General features: G+C 42.1%; 1 protein-coding gene across 11 annotated transcripts in view; it reads left to right on the top strand.

Moving 5' to 3' along the window:
* Nucleotides 1-575: 575 nt before the first annotated feature.
* The window catches only part of LOC133126246 (disco-interacting protein 2 homolog C), a 166,015-nt gene continuing 146,304 nt past the window's right edge, over nt 576-20,286 (top strand). For all 11 annotated transcript variants that reach the window (XM_061238246.1, XM_061238249.1, XM_061238248.1 and 8 more), the window contains exon 1: nt 576-835. In XM_061238246.1, coding sequence (XP_061094230.1) covers nt 757-835 — 79 coding nt within the window. In that variant the 5' untranslated portion in view covers nt 576-756. The remainder of the gene's footprint in view (nt 836-20,286) is intronic.

Below are 20,286 nucleotides of genomic sequence, written 5' to 3' on the forward strand. Positions count from 1 at the left end.
CAAAATTGTCTCGGGGTAAAGCAAAACCGAATTATACATCTATATAATACACTATGCATTTTTCATTAACCGTTACAGGAACCACAAATCAGATAATTCATCAGTTCGAATAAGTGCATAGCAACGCCCAAATACAGGTGAATCTGGGAAGGCAACAACAGACTACCCACTAGGCTATTGTTTGCTGCCACTACTAACCGCACTAAGAGAAAGCCCCTGATCTATTATTATGTGAGGCTGACTGGCTGAGTACAGGCTGCCAAGAATTACAGTCAAATATTGGAGCATTCAACCGGGAAAAACAGCGATCTAATTGTAAGCTGATCTCAGTTTTACCCACGGGTAGAAGAGGGTGGTGTTTAGTTTTCCAATAACTTAAATCTGAACGGGAACTGTAGCGCCCTCCCGTGGGTTGAAATGTGTTTTTGTCTTACTTGTGATCACGTGAGCATGACAGCAGAGGGAGACCACAGCCGCAAACAGCGCTGGAGAAGCAGCGAGCCTTCGCGCCGCACTGACAGTTCGCTACTGCGCTTATATTACAGTACCGTTTCTTACCGAGGGACACAGTCGGACATGGCGGGGTTCAACTAGGGAGAGACCCAATTCACTCCCCCAGTTTTTTCTTAGATACATTTCGCTCTGCCCGCTGCTCCTCGTCTACCCTATGCATTGCAGCTGTACGGAAAAATAACTGTGCTGACAGAGTCTGGGCTGCAAACGAAGGAGAGGCATAGCCAGTAATTTTAAAACAGAATGGCGGACCGTGATACAGTACCCCTTCCCTTGGAGGTGAGAGCCAGGCTAGCGGAGCTGGAATTGGAGCTATCGGAAGGTAAGCGATTTATCAAGCAGGCTACTTCGGTGTTTGCCACGTCCCTTCCAGCTTTCTTCTCCCAGCTGTTGAGATGTTTTCCTTGTCTCGGCGATGTGGTGCGCCTCTCTACCCATCACCAGAATATATTGCATCAAGGCGAACGCAATTATCACTCGCAGCAAATTCGCGGACTGTGATCTAGGATAACACGGTTAATTTATACTACATTCTATTCTGCTTTGTTCTGATGTTATTGTTATTATCTTCGAGCCTTTAATTCTCTAAGTTATGCAGCATATTGCCTTTGACCTTGAAATAAATGCTCGGAATCGTTTGCTTTAAGGTTATTTTTCACAAGAATTCACTCTAGTAGAGACGAATGAGAATTCATTGTGTGACAGCACAACGTTCCAGTTGGCGGTACGTAGTTTATTCGTATATTCTTAATTTCTCGTTGAAATAGATTGTCGCTATATCGAATGGTTGGCAAGTGGTGCACATACATTTCAGTCACAATGGAATTGGTGACAAACTGAATTCAAGTGTATTTTGAATGCCAAGTTTACCGCGTTGGCTACGAAGGTCGAAGACGATTTTGGCCAGAAGTCATAGGTAATTAGTGCGGCATTTATTTTTAATTTTTTTAAAATAAATATGACTAGCAGGCTACCCCAGGCGGCCTGTACATTCAATAATTTCAGCATTTTGTATTAAAATATTATCAGTGGGTTGTGTTCTTCGGGGAATCTATTCAGCCATTTTAAGTCATTTATATTGCATCTGGGGGCGTATGGAATTGTCCACTCTTTAGCCTACGCGTGGAACCATTTAAGGCAAAAAGTGTATAGCCTACAATTGTTAACTTACACTACTGCTAATTAAGGAGGCATTGTTTTATTATCGAGCACGGCGTCGCCTATTCGTATTCTACTAATTTCCCATTGCAAATGTAATTATGAAGATCTGCTTTATTGTGAAAATCATTTTGTGATGGCAAGTTGTTAGACATCAAGAGTGACTAAGTAGCCTAGCTAGCTACGCGGTTGTCACACAGGCTAGTATTGGGCTAAATTACAGCTAGCCAAGCACACTTATTGCGCTGCATTAATCAAACGTTTTGGACGATTTCTTTTGTCAATCCAGGTGTTTATGTTGCGTATCGATTAAGGACTTCCGTGACTATTTTGTCCTCATTTACTCGGTTTGGGCAATTCCATTCTTAGGGTAAGCTTTTATTCCACCAATTTGACCTACTCCCTCAATTGACTAATTAGCTAACAGCTAGGCCCAATTCAGCGACAGTTCATTCCTAGATTAGACCACTGTAAAGCATTTTGTTACTGGGACACGAGAACAGCTGTAATTCATGGACACGCGAAGACATTTAGCTAAAATTACAGATTACATGCATGATTGCGATAATGAAATAAAAGTAGCCTACATAAGTTGACAAGAATTGCTTGCATATCGTTATTGCGGGAAGCTATTCGTGTGCTTCTTTTTGTAGGCTACGACATTTTTCTTCGAGATATTCGGACGCTATTGCTATTTTTGCATTCAATGTATGTTTGCCTGCACATACTGGAGTCGAGTTGGCGGCCCTTGCAAAAGTAGAAGCAACGGGAGGTAGATCTCATTTAAGACTGTCCGTCTTATTCTTGGGTACATAAAGCTTTGAAAGGCCGCCCGACCGACAGTGAAATTGTACTTTCGGCAACTCGGAGGGTTACCCACTTTTAGCACAGCAACATTGTTGATTTTCCCCCGCACTTCCATGGCGACTGCGCATTGTCCCCACCAGCCTTAGGGATGCGCAGTAAAGCTCAGAGAAAAATCAAGGCGAGATGTGTAGAGGAAATGCAATTTTTTTTTCTTGGTGGATGCAAAGTTCGCCACGCCTAGTTCTTGTGCGAGAAGCCGACGTCTCATACGCTGCTTCATGACACAGAAGTACAAAAAGATCCGCTCGAGTGCAGGTTGTTGCATCCACCTGGACCAGGAATGGGTTGCTATACGTACAGTATGTGGCACTTTGCCAGGTAAACCTGTTCATTCACGTGAGAACATTTGTCCTCTGCATTTAAGTACGCAATCCGCAAAAATTGCATAAAGTGGTAAATAATTTTTAACTGATCAAATGAAAACACTGAATTGAATCAGTAGGCTCCTGATTTCTGAAAGTGACACATGGCCACCAAAACTAACCATTTTAAAGATGATAAAGAATTTAAAGGCAAAGCAAATAATAACAAGGCAAACCTGCACTGTTCAACTACCTAATTATGAGCCTATTAGCTAACTTCAATCTTTTACTTGTTACCTCTTATGTAATTGTTTGCAAGATGGTACAAGAAGCACAATATGAACATGCAAATTGTATTCTTCATGCCATAGCGATGCCATTTCTGGCATAATGTGCTTTAAGGAAAGTAATCAATTTTAACGGTATAATATATAATAGGTAATTTCAAACTTGTAATGTTCAAGTGAAGAATAGCAGCAACAAACAGGCTCAAACCACAACACTGTTTATCCCTCCCCCTTCTCTGAACTCACTGACGTTGAAACTCCATTGGCTGTGGCAATTAGAACCAATTTCAACCAATGAGCTTGAATTATTGTACAGCTATATGATGTTTTGGTACAGAGTGCTGCCAGTCAACTGCATATTTTGAAACCAGAATTTAACAACTATAAACAGGCAGAGGGTGAGTCAACATGTCAGTGAGCCTTTTTCAATGATAGGAAGGGATTTACAATGATCTTGTAACAATGTTTTAACACAAAAATCTTACTGATAGTACCTTTAAGATGAAAAGCACGCAATTAAGAAAGATTAACTGCTTGTTGAAATTTTTTGATGGCAGTTGGGGTTGGAACAAAAACCAGCATTCACAGGGGTACACTAGGACCGAGTTTGGGAACAACTGCACAGAATCACTTGAAGCGTCCCCCTCCAATCCTCCACAATGCATCAAATAAGTGTCACTGATCTTGGTTCAGAAAATCTGGCCGCATTTCCCATCTTGATTCTGCAGAGCCCACAGAACTTGCAGAGCCCATGTAAGCCATGTTTGTTCCTATTCATTAGTTTTGATTGGGGCTTTAGTCGAACGCTGCTCGGTGTCTTATAATAATTGACAGCTGTTAACATTTAAGTCATAGAAAACCACTTTGCTCAAATAAAGACTCTTCTGCGAATGTGTATATAATTGTGTTCGCCATGAAGAAATAAGTTTAGTTACTAAGTTACATTCATAATATGATTGTAAGGACCATATGAGCAAAATTAAAATCAGAACTACCTTCAAATGTGTTTGGGCGAACACCACTTAGTGACTGTAAAGCAGCTGGAGCATTTTGAAATTAGCATAAATGATCACAGGTATGTGTCCTCTACATGTCCACCAGCTATCTTTTCAAAGTAATGTAAATAACTATGCAAAAGGCCCAATCTCAATACACACCCTACTGTCTGCACCCCACTTTGGTGGCATATTTTTCAGTTTGGCCAAGTCCTCTTTCCAATTGCTTACTTTTCACCTCCTTATTCCTTTCCTTGCTCCTTCTCTTACTCCTGGCTCTACGTTTCAGGATAGGCAAGGAAAAGATGTTAGAAAAGGAAGTGAAGATGGCAACATCAAGAAAACATGAATTAGCCAAATGGATTGTCCTTGCTCCTTGAAATGTCAGTTCAAAGCCACGTCAGTTACTTACGTGGCATATTCATGGCAGATGGGGAGAGGTGGATCCACGGGTCATTTATGTGTCACACATTCAGAAAAAATACTTCCTCAAACGATGCACTCATGTTTCCTTGCTCAATAAAGGTTCAGGAGCCTCCTAACTTCTAGCTCTAGCTTTTCAAAGGAACATTTTATAGTTTGGAATTTCTGAGTTGCTGGACCTCATTTGGTTTCTGTGGCAGGCAAAGAACGGAGAGATGGGAGCGATTGCGAAGTGCCCCTGGTCTCATTATGCACTTTGATTGATTCTATGCTTGCACCAGTTGCATATGAAAAGGTTAGCTGCATGATCTCCCTTTTAAAACTTCACTGGCTTTTTGAATGCAGGACTTTTTAATACAGTATTTTGGTATTAATTATTTTGGCCCTTCAATGCAACTGACTACATTAACGTTCCTTATCTTGGCTGCTGGAGTGGTGAAGTTATCAGTCTGTCCATTTACATACTGTCCATTAGTATGCAAACTCTTGTGCAACTGGCACAGTATAATAGCGAATTGGTGCCATAAAAATGAGTAAAGCAGAATAATATGCATGCATGCTACCTGATTTCCCTCCAGTCACTTTTGCACACATACCTCACACAAACACAATGAGTTATAGATAAAATGATGCTCATTGGCAAACACCCAAAGGTATTGGTTTTATGTTTTAGAAGCCATTATTTGCATATGCCTGTAATGCATTGTTGTGATTGGATGAGCCATTTTCTTGATCCTGTTGTTGTGAAATCCCTTTGAGAGTCTAAGGCAGGGGTGCACAACTCTGGTCCTGGAGAGCAAGCTGGTTTTAGTTCCAACGAATTACCTTAATTATTTTTTCTGACAGCTCTATACATTACAAGTTGGATCACTCCTGTACTTGAGCATAGTAAAATCTTTAGGATGCACTAAAAGATGTAGCTGTATCTGGTCCATATACAGATGTCTGCTCAAGACATTATTTAGCTAATTAATTAAGAGTAGAGGTTGGCACAAAGAGATCAGCCCTTGCTGTGCTCCCTTGGTCTATGGTTATTCAATGAGATGATGTTTAGCAGGTCAGCTTTTCCTGAGGGGAGCCCCTTATGATGGTTTTATGTTGAATGGCAGTGAATGGTTCACAGCATTTATCAAAGAGGACAGTCCCAGATTAGCAGAAGCATTTTACAACCTTAATTATGCGTTGTGCCAGTGTTCCAGTTTATGGTCGACACCAGATGTGTACTACAGCTAGTGAAGAGCCTTGTGGGTTATAATTCAATATTAATATTGGCGTGTCGCAGATGTTGTGATAATGGCTTCTGACGAGATGCCAATCGGCAACAGCAGCTTTCAGTCAGGACACTTTTTGAATGATCATTTCCATAGCATATGCATTCAGGGCATTACAGCTAGCTCACGCTTGTAAATATTTTCCATTTACCCAGCTGGTTGTTCACCAAAGCAGCCAAGGATTTTTTACTGAACCTTTCCTGCAACAGGGTAGTGCAGGCTGTATACACTGACCATAAAGACTGTACTGCACTGCCACTTACTGTAAGTTGATTTGTGCAGATGATTGTGTGTTCAGATGTAATGCTGTTAGTGTACAAATGCATACAGTACAGATCGTGAAAATGTGCCGAGGACGAGACGAGGACCACTGTGGTGTTAAGGTGTGTGGGATGAAGAATTTATGCAACTTATTGTTGTCTTCTTGCTCAAGCTTCATGACTTTGACTGAACGTATCCTCAGGAAAAATCTGAAGAAGGCTTCATGTGAAATGTGTTCTCCTTTGTGAAGTAATTTGGACCACCCATTAGTGTTCAGTACTGTTAGACCTTGTGTGGTGAAGTTTAGTTTATTTGATGTAAATCTTTGATGTAACATTGAATCTCGAGTGGTCCTCTGATGAGACCTGCAATTTAATGATCTCTGATGGTATGTGATGTGTCCCTGATCTTATCCGTGATAATCGCTGCACGATCATTTGTCATGCGATGCAACCCTCCGGCAGTATTAAGCAAACATGTGGACTGGCTAGCTCTGCTGATGTTTGGAAAGGAGCTTGTCCTCATAGCTAGAGCTGGCCAGAGGTCTTCTTGGTCTATGCCTGTTAATTGTTCCATCTGACTGTTTTCAAAGCTAGCTGTTTACCCTTGGGGCGAAAGGTGGTTATTCTTTCCCATCCCACTTTTTCACTTATCTGTAATGTTCAAAAGCAGTATTGTGAGTACTTTTTATGATTCGGGGGAATCCTGACTTAGGCTCTGTGCATTCTGAGATATTATTTGGACATTTTGTTGGAAATACTTTTGGATGAGGCTGCATTTTTACCAAATTATTCTGGATACTCTCAGAAGACGGCAAGCGTATGGGTGTGGTATTTTGAGTAACATTAAAAAGTCTTTAAACTATCAAAAGTGTTATTGCTGGCTAGCAGGCAATCTGCTAGTTAGTTGGTTTGCTAGCAATGTGCAAGAAATGTTCCTGACGTGCTCCAATGAAACCCAGATTGTGGGACTGGGAATGATAAGAGGTTAACATTATTAATTTATTATTTATTCTGTATTCAATGTATTCAGTTATTTCATTTCATTATTGGTGAAATTTTCATTGTCAATATCAATATGAGCTTCCTATCAAAAAATATTAATTTATAGAAATATTCCTGGTCCCTAGCCAGGATGTTCCTTGATTTGTCCTTGGACTCTCTTGAAGTCACCCACCACCCCTCTCCGCTACGTGCATATCCTCCCTGAGGTCATAATGCTCTATTCGCTGCCTGTACTCAACCCATGATTGGTTTGAGCTACCAAGCTCATAAGGGCCCTGATTGGCTGGGCTTGTGTATGTGTGGTGTGGTTTGGTCTTCTCATCTGAGGGAGCCACGCCGTGTGGGGCCTCATCAGGGAGAAGGTTGCTCTGTTGTTTAAAGGTGTTTTAATGGGGAACCAGAGAATAAGCTTGGTTGTGTAAGGTAATTAGTGGTCCTGAGCATCATCTCTCCATATAACTGACCATAGAAATTGATGGCAGTCCCTGGTCCCGTTATAATTTTCACTATTTTGCATGCGCAACATGGATGCCTGCGTGGAACATCTGCTGAAATCGCCTATTTTGTTTATTTGCTGTGTCTGACACTCTTATATGGTGGGTGAAGGCATAAAAAAAAAAAAAAAAAAAAAAAAGAAATATATATATATATATATATATTTTTTTTTTAACACTTTCTCCCAATTTTGAATGGCGTTTGGATAAAGCCAACTTACCACTACATCAGACCCCATGTCTGATTTTACCAATGACGCAGCCCAGGTTCATACCGCTACAGTATAACGCCCATCCTGGTGAATCTTCTTCTTTAAACACAGCAACACAGTGTCTCATGACTCTCTTTCCCCCTCCAGATACTCCACTCTCTTTATAGAGCACTGTATCCTCTGAGGGGTTGTGCTCTTAGTCAGTGTGCACACGCGCTTAAGCCTGCTTACGTCTTCATACGCCATTCTTCTCTGAGTCATTCCTATTGGGCCCGTCTCCACTCTTCATCTTAAATGTGTGACGCAGCCGGACCATTTCTCGATTTCAACGGCCGTCTCACTGAAAACCCGTAGGTGTTGGTGGCATTGCTGGCCGCTGGGTAACTTTGAACAGGTTGTCGTGTTGAGTGAGCTTCAGACTGTAGATACGCATCCGTGCTGGAGGTGTTAGAATGTGAGGGAAGAACCCAACCTTTCCCAAGCCCAGTATGACATTGACTCTACCCAAATCCCGAGGGAGTTTGGCTTTTGTTGAGAGAATTAGTAAGTTTGAATTTGCTGTCAAAACAAACCTTAAGGCTTTGTCTATTGGTTAGAATACAATAGCCTAAACTATTGTATAGCAGTCATTTTTATTGGTTAAAAGGTATAGGCCAAATGCCATATGACACTCTTGCGACTGGAAGGGTTAAAGCTCGCAGGTTGTCTGTTCAAATCCCACCATTGTATTGTTGGGGGAATCAACCTGAACTGCTGCCGTAAAACATCCATCACTGAGTAGGTAGTGCATGAAAGATGTATGTGAAAGTGCAGTGTGGAAGTCACTCTAGATAAGGGGTCTGCTGAAAAAATAATCTATTAGGTGAGGTAGCTATACGGTCTTGTCTGTGCTGTGGCTCCTTCACCCTGGTCTTGAGCGATGACTGTGCGATCTGAGAGCAGCTGACCTTTGGATTTGCTCAATTAGCAAAGTGACGTTTCTTCCCTTTTATGGAGTGCACTCTGGCACACATCTGAAGCATGTGCAGATTTATAATTGCATCAGCATTCTCTCAACAGAGCTCAGCTCCTGCAACTGTGTTGTCTCATGTGCGCGTGCGCAAGAGCACATACGCACCCACACTGACATGCTATACATCCACACCGTGCCACACCAGGTCTCACACGCACATGCTTTACATACACACCATACTACACCAGGTCTCACACACACACACACACACACACACACACACATGCTATACATCTACACCATGCTACACCAGGTCTCACACACACACATGCTATACATCCACACCATGCTACACCAGGTCTCACACACACACATGCTATACATCCACACCATGCTACACCAGGTCTCACACACACACACACACACACACATACACACACATTCTATACATACACACCATGCTACACCAGGTCTCACACACACACATGCTATACATCCACACCATGCTACACCAGGTCTCACACACACACACATGCTATACATCCACACCATGCTACACCAGGTCTCACACACACACACACACACACACACACCATGCTACACCAGGTCTCACACACACACATGCTATACATCCACAGCATGCTACACCAGGTCTCACACACACACACACACACACACATGCTATACATACACACCATGCTACACCAGGTCTCACAGGCGCACACACACACACACATTGTATATCCACTTCATGCTTCTCCATGTCATGCAGACACACACACACATGCACACACTGACACACTGGCACCCAGGCAGCAGTATGGGCATGTGCCCTTTGGGTGTCTCTTGGTTTCCAGGCTATTGCTGGGCTGGTGTTTCTCCCCTGTTTGCTCCAGTATCTGCTCTTCCCTCTTGGTCCAAACGGGGGCCCGAAGATGAAACCGGATGTTGGTGGGGGGGTTATCTGTCCTGTGACTCGGCACGATGACTCGAGAGTGATTCGGGGGTTGCGGGTGCCACCTCTTCGGCTAAGTCACGAAGGCCAATCTCACACGTAGTTCAGCTCGTGCGCCTTGCACCCGGAACGCTGAAACCCAACCTCTTCCCCACCGCAGGGACCCCCCGGGCAGCAGGAGCCAGCCCCTGCTGTTACCGTGGGAGCAGCTGTTGCCATAGCAACACCTTTCTCTCCTCCTCCTCCTCTCCCCCCCTCTCCCGGATGACTCGGCTCTGTGTGCGTGCGGTGAGAGATTCCACTGTGTGGGCGGCTGCGCTGGGCGGACCGCTCGCGGAAAGTGACCGATTTCCGCCGGGATCTGCTGTGCATTCTAAAATATCCCACACGGTTCCGTTTGGATGCAGTTGCCACGTCACTTAAAAAAAATCGTTCTGTGTGATTATTGCTGTCTCGATGTGCTACTTAATTCATGTAACGATTTGCTAATATTTACAGTCGGCGTAGTCAAGCAGGTCTGTGTTTGTTAGACAGTGTCTGCGGGTACACATCGTGTTCTGCTAAATATTATATTCCACTTCTATCAAATTTATTCCCCCCACAGTCTTCAGTGTATCCGGTGACTAGTTCTTTGTTTTGGTTCAGTGTCGGTCTGTCAACTGTATATGTCTGTTAATGGTGTTGTAACAATGTTTTAACGCAAATCTTTCCTATTGTACCTTTAAAGTAGCTGTGTTCCAACTCATTCTGGTTCTGCCCAGATTTCAGTCGTTCTCTAGTCCGGCAGCAGTCAGGCCTACAGAGGCTCGTCTCTTCGGGCTGCTACTAGGTTCGCTCATCCATAAACCTCCCTTCTCGCCCGGCATTAGCTTTTCCTGTAATGGATAATGAATGTTCTGTAATGGCAGCCATTTGCAAGACCGACTGAATATGTTGAATGGTTTGAGTGTTTGAGTTCATTGAAAGCACTGAATAGCTTTAAATATGTTTGTCATGATAGTTGATAAGAGTATAGCACTTGTATCCTTATACACTCTTAAGTGTGAATGTTCACCATCGTTTCTGTAGTACTACTCTGCTATTATCCTGTCTGAAAGCACTTATACTTCATATAGTATTTGTAAGTCACTCTGGATACTGGTTGAACGATATCTGCTGAATTGTTGTTGAGGTATTAATGTTTGAGGTTTTAAATGTTGCTGTTTTATTCATTTTTTGTGCTTGCTTCTGATGAGCAGTACCGGAACCACTACATATTTGACCGAGGTCTGGCCTATGCTAGGGAAGCAAGCGTCTGCTTTTTTCACCTGATTTATTGTGACCGTAAGTAGTCATCATAACCTCCATAGAAGAGCGCTCCATTTTCACTGCTGTTTGCAGGCACAGGCACCTATAGGCGCTGCTGGCAAACGATGGGAGGGAGAGAACAACCCCAGGTGAATATCCCTCCCTTTGGGACGAGACCAATTATGTCACTGTGGAATGATCCGGCGAGATTCAGACCTACACGGAAGTGGTCCTCTCTAATGGCATTGCCACATGGCTGTCTATCACTATGTTAAATAAAGCAATACATTGCATATTGAAAAGGGGAACATTTGTTTTCATATTGAGAGTTAATACCATTCATAGGGCTAGCTTTTTAAGCCAAGCGGGAAAATCTCCCCTCTTTATTCCTACCAGGAGTAAGCAAAGAAGGTAACGGATTGAGGAGTTGCTCCTGAGAGCGTGCCATGGAGGGGGTGAAAGCACCAGCTTCACGTTTGGCCGAGAGCTAGCTGCCCGATGTACTGCGTCACATGTCCAGTAAGAATTTAAAGGGACGGCAGCGACTTTGGGAAGGCAAAAGAAAAGACATTTGAAGTTATGGTAATGGCTCTCACACAAATGTGGAAAGAAGGTCTAAATTCCTTCTGAGGCTCCTTAGTAGCCCCTTAGTGGTAACCAGAGAAAGACTGAGAGCAAATCAGCATTATGTGTCTTTGGTTGATGGCTACTAGAACTTGAAATTTAGAGAAAGTGGGCTCCATGTCAGTTATTAGCAGAAAATTGGCTTGTGGTTTGAGGAACTGACCAGGTTAGTATGGGGAACTCTCCTTTTTTCGACCACTGTTTTGGGCTGTAATTTGCAGGACTGGTAACACCTGCCAGATCTGTCTTTGGTTCTTAGGAGAAACCTGACATTGTTTCATAGTGAAGGTTGCGTTTGCTTCAGATACAGGCATGCCAACGTGTATTTCTGACCCAGAAAGCCAATTAAATTGTCTGTAATATTAACAATCAGATAATAATTGGAGTGGTATTTCTTTTTTCAATTTCCTTTTTTTGGTTTCTTTAATGTTGCCTTTGTTTGGTTTATGCCATTTCTGGATGCTGATTGGTTGAGGAAACCATGGCAATGGATAATCATTTGTTAGTGGAGACCTTCAACTCATTACAAAGAATATTCTTGTTTCCAGCCGCTTATCCGTGCTGGATACTACACAAAGTCTTTTCATTTTGAAGCCTTGAGACTCAAAACACAATGACGGGTTCCATCTGTCCTGTAATAAAGCCTGTTGCTTGGAATTATCATAGGAACAACACTAAGATGGCTTTTTGTTGTCCAGGGAACAGCTCTGACATTTGTGAACTGTTATTAATCTTTGTTTCAGGTTATAGGATTTCAGATCCAGGATTTTAGATAAAGAGAAAGATTGATGGAACAGATTTGCAAAGTGGTTTGAAAGCATCTGCTATCCTTTTGGAGTGAGTGAGAGCAAGAGAGTGTGTGTGAGGGGAAGGAAGAGTGAGTGAGTAGGTGAGGTGAAAGAGAAAGGGAGAAAGCGATGGAGACTCTATTGTTTTTGCTTTCCTGGTAAACAGAGATGGAAATGGCTGCCAGGAAAAGAGCTCTGATGTATTGGAGGGGTGATTGATACTTAGCTGGTCCTTTTCCATTTAAACATGCTCTGCTCCAAACGCACCTCACTGTATGTTTGGAGTTTTATGGGTAGTTGAGAGATGTGAGATTGTACAGCCGGTAGCCTACTGTGTGTTTTAACCTGTGTAAATGATGCTTAGTGGAATTTACAACACTGCTTCTGCCGTCGGCCATAAAATTGAGTCTCCTTCTTCCCTTCTCTTTTTTTTTTTTTTTTAAGGATAATTCCAAAGACATGTAAGTACTTTACTTTTTGACATCACACTTATGGTAGGAGTAGAAAATAATGTTATGCAACACATCAAAACAAGAACTAGTGAAGCTTCTGAAGTCACTAAGTCCAATGGGTCACATTGGGTTTCTGTTAACACAGGTTTGGATGAGCACGTTACTGGTGACACAGGTTTATTGGGCAATGTGGTATAGCAGTTCTGTAACCAGATATGTGTTGTGAGTGCTGCAGGATTCAGTAATCAGCCTCTGCTGCTTCACCTCTGCAGAAGGCAGTTTAACGTAATTGCTTCAGCAAATGCTCAGATCAATAAATGGAGATTCTTTACAGGGTAAGCTCTATAAGTCACCCAAATTAGGCTCCCTGCCAAGCAAGTGAATAAAGTAATGCAATAATGGCCTGGCATAGTGTCTGGTTTGTAGAGCTGGGGAAGTATGCTGCTCGAGTAGAATGATTTGATGGCATCACAAAGAACCACAGTGAAAAGTGCCTTCCTAGTGCAATCCCGAAAGTGTACTGCTTCACATACTGCTTTTACCGTTAGTATACCGCTCATGATCTACTGGTTTGCAAGCACTGGTTTATGTATGGCTTTATTCTTAAGCGATGTCCTTGTTTATTATCGTTTTAATGATTGGTTGTTGGCTTTCATGTGAAGGGGACCGCTTTCCCCGTGTGAATTAAGGTAATTGCATGGGTCAGTTGGTAGTTCCTGCATTAAGAGGTACCCCCCTCTTATTGTAGGCCCTGGTTTCATTATTAAGCCTGTTGAAATCAGTCTTGGCTTTTATGAAAGCCTGGTCTTAAGGGGGAAGGATTTACGCAGCATGCCAACACGGGGAGAAAAGCTGGAGTTTGCATACCCAAAAGGCGACGCTTTGCCTGACTGAGTTTAAGGGATTTGCCCTGACCCACATCTTTCTCCGAGCCTGCATCGAGGATGATGGGAAATGGGCACCTTTTTAAATGATTGAAGAAGCGCTGAATATATGAAACGTACGTGCTGACGGGTAATCGGGTCACATGGATGACTTCATCCTTTTGTTGGAATATTCCTCCTGGTCTTTTATGCAACTGTATAGCTGAAGTAACCACAGTGTGTGTGTGGATAGAATTTCTGGAAGCCTGTGAATTTCTGTATGTGTGTGCCTGTGAATGTGTGTGTGTGTCTGTACAATACCCTCCAAATGAATAGACCAGTTGAGTGAAATTTGTAATTTTTTCTATTTAATTAAATTTGGAGATCAGAAGCTGAGTATGGGACAAAAATACAGAAAATCTGCTTTTATTTCAGGGTAATTGCAGGCGTATATGTTTTAGCATTTTACAGAAATGGCTGTCTTTGTGTTGGAGGGCACTGTGTGTGGTTGTGTGAATGTCTGTGTTTATGAATGTCACTGTCAATATGTACTGGGTTAAATAATCGGTAAAAGGGTCTTTAAACGAGTCTCTCATGCAGTTGTTGCTTCATGGTATGCCTCCATATTAACTGGAACGGGATTTGCTCAATCTTCTCTTCAACACAGTGCAAAAAGGATATGTTCACCAAACAGTAGGGAATGTGTACTGTAGTTTCCACATCATTAAGAATAAATCCTCTAATCTGTCCTCCAATTGCAAAATTACAGTGGCTTCAGAAAGTATTCCGACCCCTTCACTTTTTGCACACTTTATTATGTTTCAAATTTCATTTTAAATGGATAAAACCGACATTTTTCCAATAAATCTACACTCAATAAACCACAATGACAGTAAAAACTTGTTTTTAGAAATTTTTAGCAAATGTATTAATCAAGAACAGAAATCCCCTGGATTTGGGCAGTGCCATTCTTCCTGGCAGATTCTCTCCAGCTGTATCAGATTGGATGGTAATCTTCTGTGAACTGCCATCTTCAGGTATCTCCACAGATGTTCCTTGGGGTATAAGTTTGGGCTTTGGCTTGGTCACTCAGAACAGTCAAAGACTTGTCCCGAAGCTAATCCAGCGTTTCCTTGACTGTATGCTTCAGGTCATTGTTGTGCTGAACGGTGAACTATCGGCCCAGTCTGAGGTCATGTGCACTTTGGAGCAGTTGTATTTGGCTGCATTCATCTTCAATTCTGACCAGTCTCCCTGTCCCTGCTGCTGAGAAGCACCCCCATAGCATGATGCAGCCCCCATCATGCTTCACTGTAGGGATGGTCTACCCAAAGAGTTAATTTTTTCCTCAGTAGACCAGAGAGTCTTTTACCTCATGCTCTCATAGTTCTTGAAATGCCATTTGGCAAACTCCAAGGGGGCTGTCATATGCCTTTTTACTCCACTCTACCATCAAGGTCTGATTGATGGAGTGCTGCTGAATTGGTTGTCCATTCGGCAGGCTCTCCCATCTCTGCAGGGGACTTCCGAAGCTCTGTTGATCAAAGTGACCATTGGGTCCTTGGTCACCAAGGCCCTTCCTGCCCATTTACTCCATTCGTCTTCAACTCTAGGAAGAGGCCTGGTGGTTCCAAACTTCTTCCAGATCACAATTATTGAGGCCACTGTGCTCCTGGGAACACTCAAAGCTTTAGAAATGGTTTTAGACTCTTTCCCTGATGTATGCCTTGTACCAATTTTATTGCGGAGGTCTTGGGCTTCATGGCTTGGTTTTTGTCCTCACATGCGGTCTGAATTGTGGGACCTTAGGCACACACCTGTGTATATTTCTAAACCATGTCCAATCAATTCAATTTGGGCTTCTAGTTCTAGACATTGAGTTTTAGATCGTTCTTGATTTAATAAATGACTTTGTCATTATGGGTTATTATGTGTAGATTTATGGGCAAATGGCCCATCCCAATTTTCCATTTAAAATTAAATCCACAACACTATAAAGTGTGCAAAAAGTGAAGGGGTCTGAATAGTTTCTGAAGCCACTGTTGCTCCAGCTAATCCTCCCCTAGCTTTCAGTGCTAAGGGTGGATTAGCACTCAAAAAATGTTTTGATTTCTGCTTTGTTATCTGAAGGAGCAGGTGGCCTCTGAGGGTTGAACTGCACTACTGACGGACTACGGCTCTGGCAAATGCCCCAAATGAGCCAAATCTACACAAGGAGATCTAGTCTCTCAGAGGCTAGCCCATCATGTCTGTTAGGACATGATGGGCTAGCCATGATGTTCTCACTGTCAACTGCTCCCCTCGCAGTGTACACAAGTGCACGAAGAAGGTGCACTAGCAGAATGGGCATTAGGAGTAGTAATGGATTGTCAAGTCCAGTTAGAAGATGGCCTGTTCTTTTTGACCAAACCAGCAAGACTCTGAAGTCAATGGAATGGTTTCTGATCAGTTCTGATTTTAAATTCAAATCCAAAATGGATCGAAATGGAACTAAATAACTAGATTTTTCTCAGGTGTACTTAACGGAAATGTGAATTGATTGCTGCGCCACTAGTAAAAGGTCACCTGTAAAACATTAAGGCCAGGCTGTCAGTCATGCAAATAGTCAATGTAATCTGATTTAGACAACTCAAAAACAAAGATGTCTGTGCCTCAGTGAGCTACAATGACAGGTGATAGGTTTGAGCTTTTAAGCTTAGATGTGTCGTATCACATGGACTGTTTTACATTTATTGAGTTGTTTTTGGTTTAACTTCACTTTTGAATACATACTCATGCACACAGACACTCACTCAGCAATAGCCATCCCTCCGGTAGGGACAGTTGGTCACATAGGGGGTTCAATTGTTGTTTGTATGTTGCTTGAATTGGATATTACAGGAACCACAGATCAAAGGGGCTTCCACCATCAACAGTGGCCCCCCGGGAAGTCTGGGTGGAATGTATAGTCATTCCTTGAATGTTTACTCATGACATTTGTTACTTCTCTGAGCAGGCTACTTAAACCCCAAGTTTTGCGTTAGAGTCGCACTCGTTTCTACGATATGGTGTATACGCAAGTGAAAAATTTTTCAATGGCGGGGAGTCAATTTGAGGAGTTAAATGAAGAGGGATTCAGAAAACTTTATCCTTGAGGGGAAATTATAGAGAGTGACACATAGACTAACAAGCAATACAACAGACATCTGTGCAAAAAAAAAAAAAAACAATAAGGTGCCGGTTGAATAATGATTCAATAAAGTCAGGCAGGACAGGCTCTGGTACAAAAATTGCCCTCCTCCTGTTAGTACTACACCCTGGGCAACATAGGTGCCGGCCTAAGGGTAGCCACTGAAATACTGGGAAAAGGATGAGGAAGAATCCGGTTTGCTTTGAAGGCTTGCTGTTCATGGAGTTTGGTCAAGGATCTTAAAGTGTGTCCAATGATTTTGGAGCATGTGCTTTGCATACTTTTGAGACACTTCTTGTTCTGGGTTGTGTGGGAATTGAACCAGCAGGAAGAGACTCCTGACTGCCTGCTTTGCCTGTTTGGCTTTTTTGCTGGCCTGCTTGACCTCCCTGTTCTCTTCTTTTCTCTCAACCACAGATTCTGATAAAAAACTATCTTCTTTAAAAATGTCCTTATTTTCAGACCCATGGTTTATTGTTTGGATAAATGATGATTGTTTTGGTGGGAATGACACTGTCCCCACAGTAGGAGATATAGGTAGACACTATTTCTGCTTTTTCGTTGGTGGTATAGATTGGTTTTTAAAAATTCTTCCCAAATAGTACTCCAAACATCCCTGTAGCATAGCAATGCTCTGGTCAGTCCACTGTTTGATTGACTTGACCACTTTCTTCACTATCCTTACAAGTGATGGAATGACACAATATAGTTTGTTTGGATTACGATGAACTAAATTAAGTAAAATTGTATTACCAAATAATTTTGGTGAATGTGGCTTTCAGGAAAAATTAGATTACTAAACGAAAAACATTGAAACATGAGAGTACAGGCATTGAAATAAAAGTATATATATATATATGATCTATATGATCTATATTTTATTACATGCGTATTCAAATAATATTATTCTGGAGCACACCGTATATTGCTATAACCCTGTCTCACCTGTTTAAGTATTCATACCAAAGGCTGTTTTTAAACTGTTTTTACAAGCATCAACTGTAGTATTTCTGTCTGAACAGTATGCACTGATTGTTTTTTTTTGTAATGAATTTTTTTACTTCATTTTGACTTTGCAAAGTACTACAGGCTTTTTTGTTTAGATATAAATAAGTATTCTGCTTAATTATTTGCCCATCATGGGCAGTAAGAAGTGACACTTGAATTTGGAGTAAAGCATACAAACATCCTCTCTTCAGGTAGAGGGTTCTGATGAATCTCATTCACACTTTGTTGCTGAAAAATATTAGGAGGTGTTTGCTTGGAGACTTTTGAGCCCCGGTCACACAAAGTTAAAGCATGAATGGATGTATGGCTCTCATTGCCTGGGGGAAGTCCACATGCTGAGGCCCACATTCAAACTGCAATGCACTTTGAGTGACACTCAACTTTGAGCCATGTTCCCTCTTACACTACACCAACAGTTTGGCAGTTCAACTGCTACATTAATTACTAAGTCATAAGGGGATTGAGCTGATTGATTCTGTACTTTGTGTTTAACAGTTACCCAGATATGTGATGGCTGTTTTTTTTTCATTGGCATGTAAAAACATTCTCGAGAGACATTGAGTCGTGACCGGATTAACATTTCTCTCAACGCCGAAAGAAAGCGCTGCGTTTTCGATTGTGAGCTGACGTCACAGTGCTGTCGTGACAGACTAATGCACATTAAACAATAAAGCAGGCTCTTGTGCTCTCTCCCTCTCCCTGCAACGAAGAACATGTCCAGTGCCACCGAGCCTGGAATGCGTCTGATGCCCTCTTATGAGTTTTTAATGCGCTGCATTATTTCTGACTCACTCGCGCACTCCCCATCCCCCTACGTATAATCGGCCGGTTATCACAGCTGTGAATCACAGCTGAATCCTGTACGAAGCAAGACCGTATCAGTGGCATGCGGATTGCATTTTCGTGGATCAGAACTCCCACTCCCTGTGTAATTTCGCATTCGCTGTCGCAAGAGCTCTCGGCTCCAGCGTTTTGCTCCCAGACAAAACAAGCCGATCTGACAGAGTTCTGAGGGAGAACACTGTGGCTGATTCCCCGGGGCCCCACAACCGCCATCTTAAAGGTCCCATATTGTGGAAAATTACATTTCCCTTGCTATGTGGATTATAAAGGGGTTGAAGGTGTTCAATCTCTAAATAAATGCTCACAATCCGTATGAAAAAATGTAAACGCCACTTCGACGTCAGTGCAGTTATGACATCACTACAATACGCTTGTTTGCTTCAGCGCGGCCCATCTTGTAGCCGGAACGAATCCAAGCTCTCGGTGCAGACGGCGTTCAGTTCGATGGAGCTAACCAGCCAATCATAACAGAGGTTAATTGAAATCACTGAAAAAGACAGTCACTAAAACTAAAGCTTGAGAGGTGCTGGAGAAATGTAAATGTAAAGTATGTATGGTCACAAAGTGTTACAGTCCTGGAGTGGTCCCTGAAGTATATGGTCACACCGGTGTGATTAGAACACAAGATTAGAACATTTGATACAACAATTAAACCTCGTTCTTTCTCGACTAAGTGCTGTTATTTTCCACAAAACACTGCACCAAATAACTATTTACATTGCTGGTATTTATGTCCTCACTGTGAGCATTTTTGTTTATGCAGGCATCCACACCCTCAGAGGGGATATCACCTAAACGGAATTACTGAGTTAGGTGGTCAAGTTCAGAGTAAAAGCCCAAAACTGACGTTTTTACTTCAGTGCATGTGCCAGTTTTGGAAGGCTTCCATGCTTTGTGATTCACCCCCCTGAATTCGCAACCATTGAGTTGCTATCCAGTTAGCTAACTAACTGTTAAATCTGTCACAATGAGCAAACTACAGGCTGACACAAAACAGAATATAAATGCAATTTACAATGTATTGCATAACCAGTAAACCCACCAGTCATTAAAATACCGGAAAAAACGCTGAAAGTTAGAAGATAATCCGACAATAATACTGTTTTGTGGCGCTGCCATCTTGTTCTTCAACATTCCACATAATTTCTAACACGTTTTTGAAAACATGCAAGTAATATCGCAAACAAAACTTCTCCACTGGAACCGCATTCGCTGACATTGACTGATAAACGGAATGGACAGTGCATGTAGCTAGCTAACAATTCAGACGGTTTTGCCTCGTACATGCTATACACAGAGCTATCTAGCATTCTTCTATTTGTTGTATATTTAGCTATATTGAACAGATCTGATGCAGGCAAAATGAAATGTAGTAGGAGATAAAGTTTTTTTAAATAAACATCAGTCGCAAAACACACTGTGTGGTTATGTGGTGTGGGATAAAAGTGGCCAGTATCCACTGTTCACACTAATGGGAAAGATTATTGTAGTTATTACTATGATTGGTATTATTATAATTATTATAGTAGTATGCCTATATTAGTAGTATTAGGCTATT

This window comes from Conger conger, chromosome 4, assembly GCF_963514075.1.
Source record: "Conger conger chromosome 4, fConCon1.1, whole genome shotgun sequence".
Classification (NCBI taxonomy): Eukaryota; Metazoa; Chordata; class Actinopteri; order Anguilliformes; family Congridae; genus Conger; species Conger conger.